Source organism: Rhinopithecus roxellana, chromosome 3, assembly GCF_007565055.1.
Source record: "Rhinopithecus roxellana isolate Shanxi Qingling chromosome 3, ASM756505v1, whole genome shotgun sequence".
Classification (NCBI taxonomy): Eukaryota; Metazoa; Chordata; class Mammalia; order Primates; family Cercopithecidae; genus Rhinopithecus; species Rhinopithecus roxellana.
The window spans coordinates 23,553,540-23,566,566 of NC_044551.1; the positions used below are offsets into that span (position 1 = coordinate 23,553,540).

General features: G+C 37.5%; 1 protein-coding gene across 1 annotated transcript in view; it reads right to left on the bottom strand.

Annotated features, from left to right (window-relative positions):
* WDR36 (WD repeat domain 36) overlaps nucleotides 1-5,586 on the bottom strand; it is a 44,007-nt gene extending 38,421 nt beyond the window's left edge. Inside the window, exons 1-3 of the mRNA XM_030927806.1 lie at nucleotides 5,282-5,586; nucleotides 3,514-3,541; nucleotides 1,159-1,259 (exon numbers count right to left, since the gene is read on the bottom strand). Coding sequence (XP_030783666.1) covers nucleotides 1,159-1,259; nucleotides 3,514-3,541; nucleotides 5,282-5,530 — 378 coding nt within the window. The 5' untranslated portion in view covers nucleotides 5,531-5,586. The remainder of the gene's footprint in view (nucleotides 1-1,158; nucleotides 1,260-3,513; nucleotides 3,542-5,281) is intronic.
* Between the last annotated feature and the right edge of the window lie 7,441 nt (nucleotides 5,587-13,027).

Here is a 13,027-nt window from a genome sequence, read left to right on the forward strand (position 1 = left end):
TGGCTTTCAGATGAGATGGGAAAGGGGGACATAGGGTCTTCTTCTCCACACCTTTCTGCTTTGACAGAGATCCTTACAGTAGCTGATCCCTCCATAAGTATAGCCCCTTCTCCATGGTTTCAGTTCTCACCAGATTCCAATAACACTGTTTCTTCTCCTTGGCCCTCTGGCCTTAGGGGTGGTAACAACTTCCTACAGTTGACAGTGTCTGATGCCTCCCCACCCCTACTTTGTTCCCCTAACCCTGACCACACTTGTGCATAAAGGTCCTTTATTAAAGTCTCTGCATCTGAACCACATATAGGATATACATATGGGATCAAGTCTCCTCATGTAAATCATATGTATCTCCCTGGAAAAAACTATAAACAACAATACAAAAATGAACATTTTTTCCAATTCTAAAAATCTGAACACCTTCCATTAAAGAACTCTACAGATAAGTTACCTTCCTCTGCCACAGGTAGTGATGACGAAAGACTGTGGGAACCACCTCACTCCAAGTCCCTGACAAGTACAGTGATACTATCATTTGGCTATCCTTGTATTCCCATTCCTACATTTCCTTTCATTCTAGACCATTAAGGCCAGGTCACCTCTCAACCTAGTTGTTCCAGGACAAATTCAGAAACCAACTGGTAAATTTAGACCAGAAAAGATCTTTCCTTAGCAGTGGAGAAAACATAGAATCTAGCTTTCTCTAAATAGGGAACAGGCATCTGCTTTTTAGAAAAAGAGTTAAAAGCTAAGTTATGCATAATGAATAATCAACCCCACATAAAGTGGCAGTGCAAACATGACTTTTCCAGGAAAGTATTTTTAAAATACACGTAATAATACACATTATGTCCCATCTCTACAAATATATGAAACAGAAAACTCCTGAGATGGGAACTGACTGGGCATAAAAAATTTTGAAGAAACTCTCCAAGTTATTCTGATATTCATCTCTGGGCAAAGAAACTGAAGGAAAGCACCAGTTTTAAGTAAGCCTTTTCTGAAAATTTATCTTCCTCCAGAAAACTGAATATACATTAGAAAAAAAAGAACACTATATAGTTCCAGAGTGTGCCGGGTAAAGAATGACAAAATTAAAGTTCCCTCCACTATCACAACAAACAACTACTGACTGCAAACAAGTAGTTTAGTGATACCAACCTCTTTATTACGGGCAAATGCAGAGAAAACATTTCCATAAGCAGCAAAGACTAATCTGCCATCAGCTGCCATACAGCAGATATCCTGTGGAACAGAATTACCTAGCAAATACCAAATGAAAGAAACAGGGATTTTTAAGATGTTAACCAGAAACCTCAAGTATACATATAACATTTTTCATGGTTATAATTTAAAAAAAAATAAAGATCAAAGTTGAGAATCAGAGTATAAAATTTTGACTAAAATATTTTAAATATCTAATAGTAACTATCAAACAAAGGATAGGAAATCACCTTGTCCTTCCCTAAGAGAATGTCTAGGATTTGCAGAAATAAAAACATAATCCTACAGAAATGAAAAGAAGCTTTTTGAGGTTATTTGGAACAAACTGTCATCTGATACACAAAGCTCTGACAGTCACCCAGTCTTCATGTGAACATCTTTTTTTTTTTTTTGAGAGACGGAGTCTCACTGTGTCGCCCAGGCTGGAGTGTAGTGATGCAATCTTGGCACACTGCAACATCCGCCTCCCAGGTTCAACTGATTCTCCCGCCTCAGCCTCCCGAGTAGCTGGGATTATAGGTGTGCAGCACCACGCCCAGCTAATTTTTGTATTTTTAGTAGAGACGGGGTTTTGCCATGTTAGACAGGCTGGTCTTGAACTCCTGACCTCAGGTGATCTGCCCACCTCAGCCTTCCAAAATGCTGGGATTATAGGCATGAGCCACCACGCCTGACCCATGTGAATATCTTCTGGAACATCAAGTTCACTAATAACGCCAGAAAAATTTTAAAAGTAACTCATAATCTAAATCTCTAACTCAACCCTTTGGGCCAAACCAAAAATATTCCATATGGTATTCTATATGCCTACTCCTAAGGGAAATACGCCTATCAATCTTTAGCATTTCTCACATGACATATGATTCTTTTCTCAGTATCCTGGTCACACTGACATTTTCATTTCCTCTTTTGGGGCAGGAGAGTTAGTAGACAGAGGATTGTTGTACTTTCATGCTGCAAATTCCATATTAGGATTTGTTTGCATAATCCTGTTTTATAGGTTTATCATTCACTTTTGCATTCAACTTAAGTTCCAATGCCTTTCTTCTGCCTTCTAATCTACTATTAAAATTCCTTCCATTGGAAAGAAATACCAAAATGTGAGAAAAGGGAAAACTTTTCCTTACAGCAGAAGGAATGATGGCAAAAGAAAATCACTAAAAGCTATGCTTTATATGAAATGCCTGAGACAAGTAGTGTTTCAGATTTCAGATTTTTTTGGATTTTGGACTATTTGCATAACCAGGTGAACATTCCTAATCTGAAAGTCTGAAATCGGAAATGTTCCAATGAATATTTCCCTCTGAACATCATGTTAGCTCTCAAAAAGTTTCAGACTTTGGAGCATTTTGGGTTTCAAATTTTTGGATTAAGGATAATCAACATGCATTTGGCAACCACCATATTAATAACTGATTCAGGCAAGTATCATCATAAAATACTAAAAGCAGCAGGTAATTAACTTTGAAGAGTATTAGGATATTTACATAGTCCCAGTGCATATTACCAAAAGATACTTATTCGTTACAAAGGACAAAACACTAACTTAATTTTTTTTTTAATTTTCTTTTTTTTAAAGATGGAATATCACTCTATTGCCTAGGCTGGAGTGCAGTGGCACGATCTGGCTCACTGCAACCTTCACCTCCCGGATCCAAGCAATTCTCCTGCCTCAGTTGCCTGAGTAGCTGGAACTACAGGCACCTGCCACCACGCCTGGTTAATTTTTTGTATTTTTAGTAGAGATGGGGTTTCACTGTGTTAGCCAGGATGGTCTTGATCTCCTGACCTCGTGATCCACCTGCCTGGGCCTCCCAAAGTGCTGGGATTAGAGGCATGAGCCACCACGCCTGGCCTAACTTTAAAATAGAGCCTCCTAACCAATCACTATCAGGAACAGAATTAACCAACAGCATGTGCCTTCTGATACAATTCACCGTGATTCCTCCCAAAGTGTACAACCTGAATCTAATCCTGAAGAAATGTCAAAAAATCTGAAACTGAAGGACATTCTAAATGAGCCTGTACTCTTCAAAAATGTCAATGTGTCAATGTCATCAAGCACAAAGAAAGTCTAAAGAACCGTTCCAGATTAAAGAAAATAAAGATACGTAACAACTGAAAGCAAAACATGATTCTATCCTGCCACCCTTTTTTGTTGCTGATAATATAAGTTTATAAGACATACATGTTACCCTGGCTTCCTTATATGTTCTATAAGTCTAAAATTTATGTCAAAATAAAAAAAAATTTTTTAGATGTACATAAATTCAGAATAAAGTCCATACTTACTTACTGCAACCAGACTAAGTTTCTGAACCTGTTTAAAAGAAGAAAAAAGGTTATATTTTCATTAACAAACACAATCATAATGACCTAACACCTGAAGAGTAAGATATAACCTCACACGTATATTTGCTATGCTGTCCTTTGTAAGAAAGACACTTACCCTAATTTTCATTACTAGGAAAGTTTATATTTTCAACTATATTTCACCAGGAGTGGTAATGGAAGGGGTAGGTAAATGTTTTCTATAATAGGCCAAATATTAAATATTTTAGGCTTTGCAGGCAATGCATGTGGTCTCTGTTGCAATTACTAACTTCTGCCATCATAGCATGAAAACAGTCATACTTAATACATAAATAATGTGCATGGGTATATCAAACTTTTATCTATAGGTACTGAAATTTGATTTTCACATAGTTTTCATGTCATGAAATATCCTTCTCCCCACCCCCAGCCTACCCTCACAAACATTTAAACATGTCAAAATCATTCATAACTCCTGGGTCATACAAAGCCAAGCAGTGGGCTAGACTGGCTTGCAGACTGTAATTTGCTGACCCCAATCATGGCTACTGACCCTAGCTGTATGACCCTGGAAAAATAAGTTTCCTGTGCCTCAAATTCTTCATCTGTAAAACAGGTATTTATTTACTTTACGGGATTGTTATGAGGATTCAATGAATAAATTTATGTAAAACAGAATGGGGTCAGTCATACAGTAATTGCTCAATACATGATAGCTGCTACCATCACTATCACCACCTATTCACAACTTGTCTAGTTTCCCCTGCAGAAGAAACTAATCTGTAGGACTGTAGGAAGTCTGACTGGGGACAGCATATACAGCCATAGTCATGGGATAGAGCACTTGTAGACCCAATTAGTGACTTAGGTTCATTAGCTCCATTTTTTTTTTCTTTTTACTCCCAAGTATTTTCTGTTTCAGAGGTCATAGCCCAATGCATTGGTTAATCTGAGCAGTGTACAGTCTGGGTAAAGAACATTTACATGCCACGATGTTACGAATGTATCATCAGTGTTAGAACTAGACTAGACGTTAAAAGCCATCTTTATTATGACTAAATGTCAATGCACAGTAAGTAAATTGTTAACTTTATAAAATGTGCAAATATGTTACTCTCCTCACCACAGGGTTTCTTTGGAAGTAGAATATTGATATAATTTATCTGAAATTTACTTTTATAGTTTATATAAAGGTGCTACGGTATAATGATACCTATCTTGGAAAGAAACGGCTGCAAGGCTTAGAGTGACAGTGCCAGACACTTTGCATTAGTTGAAAATAACTGATTGCTATCAGATACTTTCCCTAACGGTAATTAATCTCACCATCTGCGGTTCTCCCAATGTTACCTAGAGTGAATTTCTAACCCATCTCGTGTCACCAATAACGTAATAGCGTGCATGTTTTCCTCTCTCATTAAGAATGCAAGGGGTAGAGGTTTGTCTTAATTATGTTTCCACCTTCAAGGGGAAGTAAATAAATATTCACTGAACAAGTATTACTGCCATACAACTGAGGGGTTATCTAGCAGTTTCCCCTTGGCCAGGCTGCCTCTGAAACTCGCCCCAGGAGGACTGCAAGTGGTAAATCAGCACGTGGATGTGACCGGATGGCGAAATATTAATAGAACAGGGAGCGGTTAAAAAAGGGAAGCCCGTGGTAGATGGGAAGGGTGAACCGGATTGCTCCAGGACAGAGAGGCCAAGGAGGGTGGTTCCTGGGAAGTCAACGAAAGAAGTCACTCACGTCATAGGTGTGGAAACTCTTGCCCACGCAGGTTGTTACATAGAACCGGCGCTTGAGCGCGCTGAACCGCACCACGTGTGGAATGTCGTTGCTGAAAAGTCCCAAGGCCCGGAAGCCCGCAAACAGCGCGCTGGTCGTGCGCCTTTCTGAGGCCCGTTCCATTGCCGCCGCGATCCCGGCTCCGCTCAGCTCCGGTCCTGAAGGAAAACACGTATCCAGTCCCCTCAGCGTGTCTAGTGGAACAGTCATCTGCTAGAGCTGCAGACAGAAGACCGCTTCCGGCGCCCGCTGAGAATCGCGTTTCCGGAGACTGTCCTCAGTGCAACACATAAAGTTCTCCCTCCAGAGCTCACATGAGAGGCGTGACTTTGGTTCCGTTGGCCAAGGTCTCCAGCATCTTGCCTAGCATTGTTCTCCAGCTCTTTTGCGGCGGAAGTAATCTCCTTAGGTTCCGACGGAACCGCAATGGCGGGAAGCAAAGAGGGAAGCGCGACGCCCAGGAGACTGGAGGAGAGATCGACGCCTTGGACATGGAAACAATTTAAACTTATGATTTTTAAAATGTACAAAAACATGAGACTGGAAAAATTTAAACATTGGATATCTGATTATATTAAGGAATTATGTTTAATTTTGCATGTGATAGTAGCATTATGATTACGTAAAGATCCTCATCTTTTGGATACATACTGACATATTTACAGATGAAAACTATAATGGGACATTTCAAAGGTGACAGAGGGATTCACTCATAGACTCTCTGGGGAGTAGAACTAATTATTTGGGGAAAGGGAACTGCTCACTTGGGCAACTTGGATAAGTGTAGATTCCTCCCAGAAAAGGAAGATAAATATTAAATGTTATTGGGACCCCTGGATTAAGTCAGTATTCCTTGAGGTTGGCTGTCGAAAGCAGACAGTAGGGGTTCTAAAGAGGAGCTCATCATAATGCAAAGGGGAGTCTGGGCAGTTCATTAGAGCTAAGTGCATTAGGATGCTAAAGAAGACTGATTCCAGTGAAGTGGGTGTCAAGACACCTCACTCCTCCAGAGCCAACTGCCTTACCAAGATGTAGGTTTGGGGAACAATCTCTGATCATGTGAATGGTAACTAAAACAGTGGTGACCTTAGAGCCCAGGACCAAAGTTTGACATATGGAATAACCTCTTATCTTACTGTTTTATTTCCATTTCACTTCGTTTATGAAAATGTTTTGGCAGCCTATTCAGATTTGGGTTGAGTGACTAATGTAAATATACTTGTGCTTGAAAGGGATAAGGAGGGTCTGTCTCTACACAGATCAGTGTACTCTCTTGGGTTCCTTCCAGTTCTAAAATGTAATTATTTTATTATGAAACAAAAGTAACTTGTTAGCTAATTTGAATATCTGACTCATACATTCTTGAACAAAAAAAACCTTGATTTATTTTATAGTTCTTGGCACAGAGCCTCAAACACTTTGGATGTTAAGATCATTAAGGAGCAGATGCTAACAGAATGAGAGCTTGTTATTTAGTCCTTGACATGTTGTACTTACTCGTGCTTTCATTTGTACCCCAGATTTCTCAATAGCAGTGCACATTTTCAGCCATGTTTGTGGTATGACTTAAAAGTGAACAAGTTGCTAATTATTTGTAAACGTTATTTAAATTAAAAAAGGGGGGAAAAGAACGTCTCACTGTACTATTCACTTATTTATTAGGCTTATTTTATTTTAATAGTTTAGTGGGTAACCTCCATAAAGGTAGAGAATTTTTTTTTTTTCTGTTTTGTTCATTAATACATAACAAGCACCCAGAACAGTATCTGGAACAAAAGGGGTGCTTAATAAACATTTGTTTAAAAAAAAAAAAAAGAAGCTACATTTAAGTAATAAAATGCTAAAAATGTGGAATATTCTCTCTTTTTTTATGTTAGTCATGTTCCCTCCCAAAGTAATGAGTTGTGTACTTAGCGTCTCCAATATTTAAACTTCTTCCTGTAAGAAGATGTGTCTGTCTGTCCTTTGCCCAAGACTTGTAGCAAATCCTTCATGGTGGAGCAGGAATAGGAAGCATTTGACTTACTTTGGCCAGTGCATATGAGCAAACATGATTTTCAGCAAGTCCCAGCAGATGCTTGAAGAGCCATTGTCTGTTTCTACCAACTCTCTTGCTCTCTTCTGTTGCCAAAAGAGAAAGGTATGTCTCAAATAGGAGGTGCTTTTTCAGCCTGGGTCCTGAAATGAGAAGGTCTGTAGATAAAGCCTGCGGCTGACTTGAGGTTGCCAATTTGTAATGTGAGTGAGAATTAAGTGTTGTTGCTAGCCAGTGAGATTTGGTGTTTGTTTGTCTTCTAATTACAACCTAGCGAAAGTCTATGTGAATTTTGGAGAAATATGTGAAAATTAGCATCTAAAAATAAAAATATATCATTTGTTTTTCTTTTTAGAAGTATTAAAGCTGCATTACAGAAAGTGAGGACTGGGTCACAGGTTCACAAATGACAAATATCCTCTAGTATGATGTTCAGGTTTCCAAATTATTCATGTTCTTAGTTGTGTGCCCAAGGATGATACAGAATAAAGGCTCAATGGATATTTGATGATTGAATATATGCAAGTTTAATTTTTATTTTGCATTTTTTGGGGGAAAAGAAGGGGTAGAGTTGTTTAAAAAGAAACTATGGGCCAGGCACAGTAACTCATGCCTGTAATCCCAGCACTTTGGGAGGCCAAGGTGGGTGGATCATGAGGTCAGGAGATTGAAACCATACTGGTTAACATGGTGAAACCCCATCTCTACTAAAAATACAAAAAATAATTAGCCAGGCGTGGTGGCATGTGCCTGTAGTCCCACATACTAGGGAGGCCGAGGTAGGAGAACCGCTTGAACCTGGTAGGCAGAGGTTGCAGTGAGCCAAAATTGCACCACTGTACTATACCCTGGGCGACAGAGCAAGACTCCATCTCAAAAAAAAAGAAGCTGTGAAGAATAATGATAGGTTGCAATGACATTGACTGATAGTTTCCTTTTCCTTTTGCACAGAGCAGGTGGCAGAAATCAGATAGTTTATCTGATAGTTGCTGCTGCCAATTCAGTTTCTGACTCATGATGGACTTTAAAACAGTTTATTCTTGGGAAACACGTATTTAACGTTTAATTCATTTTAATTCCTTCATTCCTTTACTCAGCATATCTATTGAGAACTATTATGTGCTAGATATTGTACCAACATAAAGTATGGGCTACGCTCTTAAGATATTACCAAATCTTCCTCAAACTCCACATCCATTTGATACCCTGAATCATTCCATAAATTTTATATCTAACATATCTACTCCAAAAACAATCTAAGTTCATTCTCAATACAATTTACAATGTCCTGCCACTCTCTTCCACACAAGAAGAATAGCTAGCAGAAGGGAGAGTAGAAGAGGAAAGGGTATAGAGGCATACAAATACTGCATTTATGAGCACCATCTTGAAAAGTGGCATCTCAGCTTCAGTTGCCAAGGCAATAATCTCTTGACATGAGAGTTGTTTATAGAAAGTTTCTTAGCCCATTTGTGCTGCTATTAACAAAATGCCTGAGACTGGGGGATTTGTAAACAACAGAAATTATTTCTCACAGTTCTGGAGGCTGGGAAGTCCAAAATCTAGGTGCCAGTAGGTTTGGTGTCTGGTGAAAGTCTGTTCCTCATACATAGCACTCTCTAGGTGTCATCACATAGCAGAAATGTCAGAAAGGGCAAAGGGAGATGAACATTGTGTCCTCACATGGTGGAAGATGGGAAGAACAGAAGAGACTAAGCTAGCTTCCTCCACCCTTTTTATAAGGAACTAATCCATTCATGAGGGTGGAGCCCTCGGGATTTAATCACTTCCCCCAATACAATGGGGATTTAAGCTTCAACCTGAATTTTGGATAGGATACATATTCAAGTCACAGCAGGGAACAATGTGAAATATGCCAAAGGATGACATACTCTTTACATGTGTACTTTTCCTGTATCCCTACTATCCCAGGTCACAAGTTTTGGCTTGTTCCCTAAGATATTGGGGCCTACCTTCCTCTTGCTCATCCTTTATTACCACTTCAAATTAAATCAAGATTAATTTGCCTTGTCTTGGCATTCAGGTAAGTTGTAGCATTAATCGGTAAGAAACAATAACTACCCACACAGAAAAACAAAAACAAAACCTTTACTTAAGTAGCTCACAGAATGGAAAATCAAAAGGAGGGTAAGAGCAAGGTTGATTAATCTACTTGTGTAATTATATATTTAAAACTTCAGGCTCTTCCCATCTTATTTCTCTGCCATTCACGGCTTCATCTCAATCCTGGGTTTGGGATAATTGCTAATTGTAATTGCCACTGCATGCTTCTTTGTATCTCATGAGAGGGGAAGACTATCACTCTACTTTTTTTTTTTTTTTTTTTTAAGTGAGGAAACATTTTTTCAGAGTTTCCCCACAAAAACCTTATGCTTATTGTTCATCACCAAATGTGCCCATATGTTTATCCTGAATAAGACCGGAGTCAAGGTACTTGCTTATCAATATGCTTATCAATATTAGCCTGGTTACCTCTATTAACTCCAAGCAAGGATATTGGGACACCCAGACTGGGTTAGACTAATCCAGATCCACTCCAGGAGCTGGGATTAATCCCTAAAGTCCTCTGGTGGATGGGGAAATAGATGCAAAATTAAGAAGTGGTAGAATCCATGTTGAGGAGACAACTACAACATCTATTAGTTACGTAATGAGGATAATTTCCACTTAGTAGAAGGCATTTTTTATTTTAAAATCTCAAACTTTAATCTCAAGTAATGGAAAGTGTACACTTTGGAATCAGCCAGATATTACACATACTGGTTTTGCTACACTGGATATTTTACTCAGAGCCTTTTCTTGCATCTATAACATGGGGATAGCACATAGCTCACAGGATTGTTACAAAGATTTCATAAGGTAGTATAAGAAAAAACAACTGATAAAACTACTCAGTAAGTGTTGGTTTCATTTATGACAATCCTTGTCTTTACTTCAAGAATAGCGGAGAATGGAAAAGAATCTTCCCACCCTCCTACTTAAACAGAAGCTAACAGGTAGAAATCAATAATTAAGGCCAATCAACATAAAATTTGTTTCTACTTATATCATGATATTGTTCATGAAATACTATATACGAAGTACAGGAGAAAGGGTCGAAGTGCTCTGGAGAGGAAGTTCTAAGAAGAACATGCTGAAGGTCTTTACAATTCCATTGGCTGCTTTTAAGATTTTCTGGTTTTGAGCAATTCAATTATGATGGGCATTAACGTAGTTTTATTTGTTTCTTGTGCTTCATTGAGCTTCTTGGAACTGTGGGTTTAGAATTTTTATAAAGTTTGGTAATTTACCACTGTTTCTTCTTATTTTTTTTTTCTGTACCTCTTCATTGCATAAGGGACTTATTACATGTATATTAGGCACTTGCAGTTGTTTTACAGCTCACTGATGGTCTTTTCATTTTTAAGTTATGGTTTTCCTTCTGTGTTTCATTTTGGATAGTTTCCCTTGGTATGTCTTCAAGTTTACTAATCTTATTTTTTGCAGCATCTAATCTCTCATGATTACCATTCACTGTGCATTTCATTTCACACATTGCAGATTTCATATCTAGAAGTTGGACTGGGATTTTCTTTATGTATTCTGTGTCTATATTTAACTTTTTGAACATACTGAATATAGTTACGATAACCATTTTAATGTCCTTGTCTGCTAATTCTAACTTCGATGTTAGCTCTGAATCAGTTTCACTTTTTCCCCTCATCATGTGTTGTATTTTCTCACTTTTTTCATGTCTAATAATCTTTAATTGTATACAAAATATTGTGAATTTTTTCTTTTTGGGTCCTGGGTATTTTTTATTTCTACAGATATTCTTGAAGTTTATTGTAGGATGCAGCTAACTTACTTGGAAACAGTTTGATTCTTTCAAGTCTTACTTTTAAGATTTCTAATGCTGGATTATTGCAGCAATTAGCCTTGGGCTAAGTATTATTTATTACTAAAGTAAGACTCTCCTGAGTGCCCAATACAGTGCCTAATTAGTTGTGAGATATTCCATTCTAGTTGATGAAAATAGGCAATTTTCCTGGCTTTGGGTAAGTAATGGGCACTATTCCCTCTAACCTTTCAAATGACTCTTTCCCTAGTATTGGGTAGTTTTCTCATAGCCATGTGAGTTTTCAGCCATGTGCTGAAAAATACTCAGCTAAATATGCAATAGATATCCCTACAGGTCTCTGAGCTTCTTTCTGTGTGCACCTCTCACCTGAGGTACTCTTTTTTTTTTTTTTTTTTTTTTTTTTTTTTTTGGTACTCTGTCTTATGAACTCTGCTATCTTGGTAGAGTTCAAAATTGCCAGGCTGTCAGTAACTGTGTGCTTAAACTTTTCAACTTTCTTTCTATTGCCACAAAGCAGTTCTAGACAGAAAACTAAAAATAAAGTTATCTGACAGGCTCTGTAACAGTCTTTATTCCTAATCTTTATAATGGTTACAAACAGGCATTCACATAACTAAATTTAAAGTATTTTCCTTACCATTTGCCAAGGACTTTATAATGTACTTTATTTCTAATAATAACCCTATAATGTAGGAAGCATCACCTTATTTTAGAAATGTAGAACCTGAGACTCAAAAAATTCAATTTGCAATTAACTTTGTTTATGAGCTATTATCCTTTGTGTTTAGACATAAATAACTTTTGCATGATAATCATCAGTGAAACTGTATTATTTGGTAATCTGTAAATACTGGGTATCAAGAAGTATAGGTGTATTTACAAAGTACAATGCCAGATGAAAGTCAACAGATATTCTTAAAGCTACAGCTAGAACAAAAACATTTGAAAAAACCTAGTACTGTTGAATAATAAAAAGGAGGGAATACTAAAAAATCTCAGATCAGTTTAATGTTATTGTTTGGTATAATTCTCAGAGACTTGGCTTGTAAGATTTAGAAAGGAATATAATTGAAATATTTTAAAACTCCCATTTTTTGATAAATTTATTTGATCTGTAGGTTTGGTATGGGTTTTGACTTCAGTAAAGCATTTGATAAATTTCCCCTCACCTTTATTTTGATATGGATAGAGTGAAAAATTGATATTTTATTCTTAAAAGTTAAAGGAGCTTTTTTCTTTTTCTTTTTTAACAAAGAACATTGACAAATAACTTTACCAGCATATAGAGTTGCCTCCTTTGACGGTATAAGGAGGGGCTTAGTCCTGTCTTGGTCAACCTTTTTTCAAAAACTGAATTAAGCAATAGAAAGCCTATGAGGGAGAGTTATGTAATAATAGAACCAAGATCCAAACTCTCAAGATATCAACATGCTGAGGGGATAGGACAAAAACCAGTAAGAAATGGTTAAAAGGAATAAATGTAAAGACCTGTTTTTAGGTTAAAATTATACAAATAATGTGGAACTATGAAAATAGAAAACATAAAAATGCAGCAACAGCACTAAAAGTAAACATGCCTTAGTTTGGAATTCATCCACTCCCTCTCCTCCAAACCTCTTGCTCCCCACCTCCACACACTAAAATGACATGGTATGTATAAGAAATATCAAAAGCAAAGAGACCCAGAAAGAGTTTAATAGAGAGCATAGATTACTTGGCAAATAAGATGTGGAAATGTTGTAATGGTAAGGGTACAATTATCAATCAGTGGCTCCATTGATTTTTTTAGGCATTGGATAAAAATAGTATC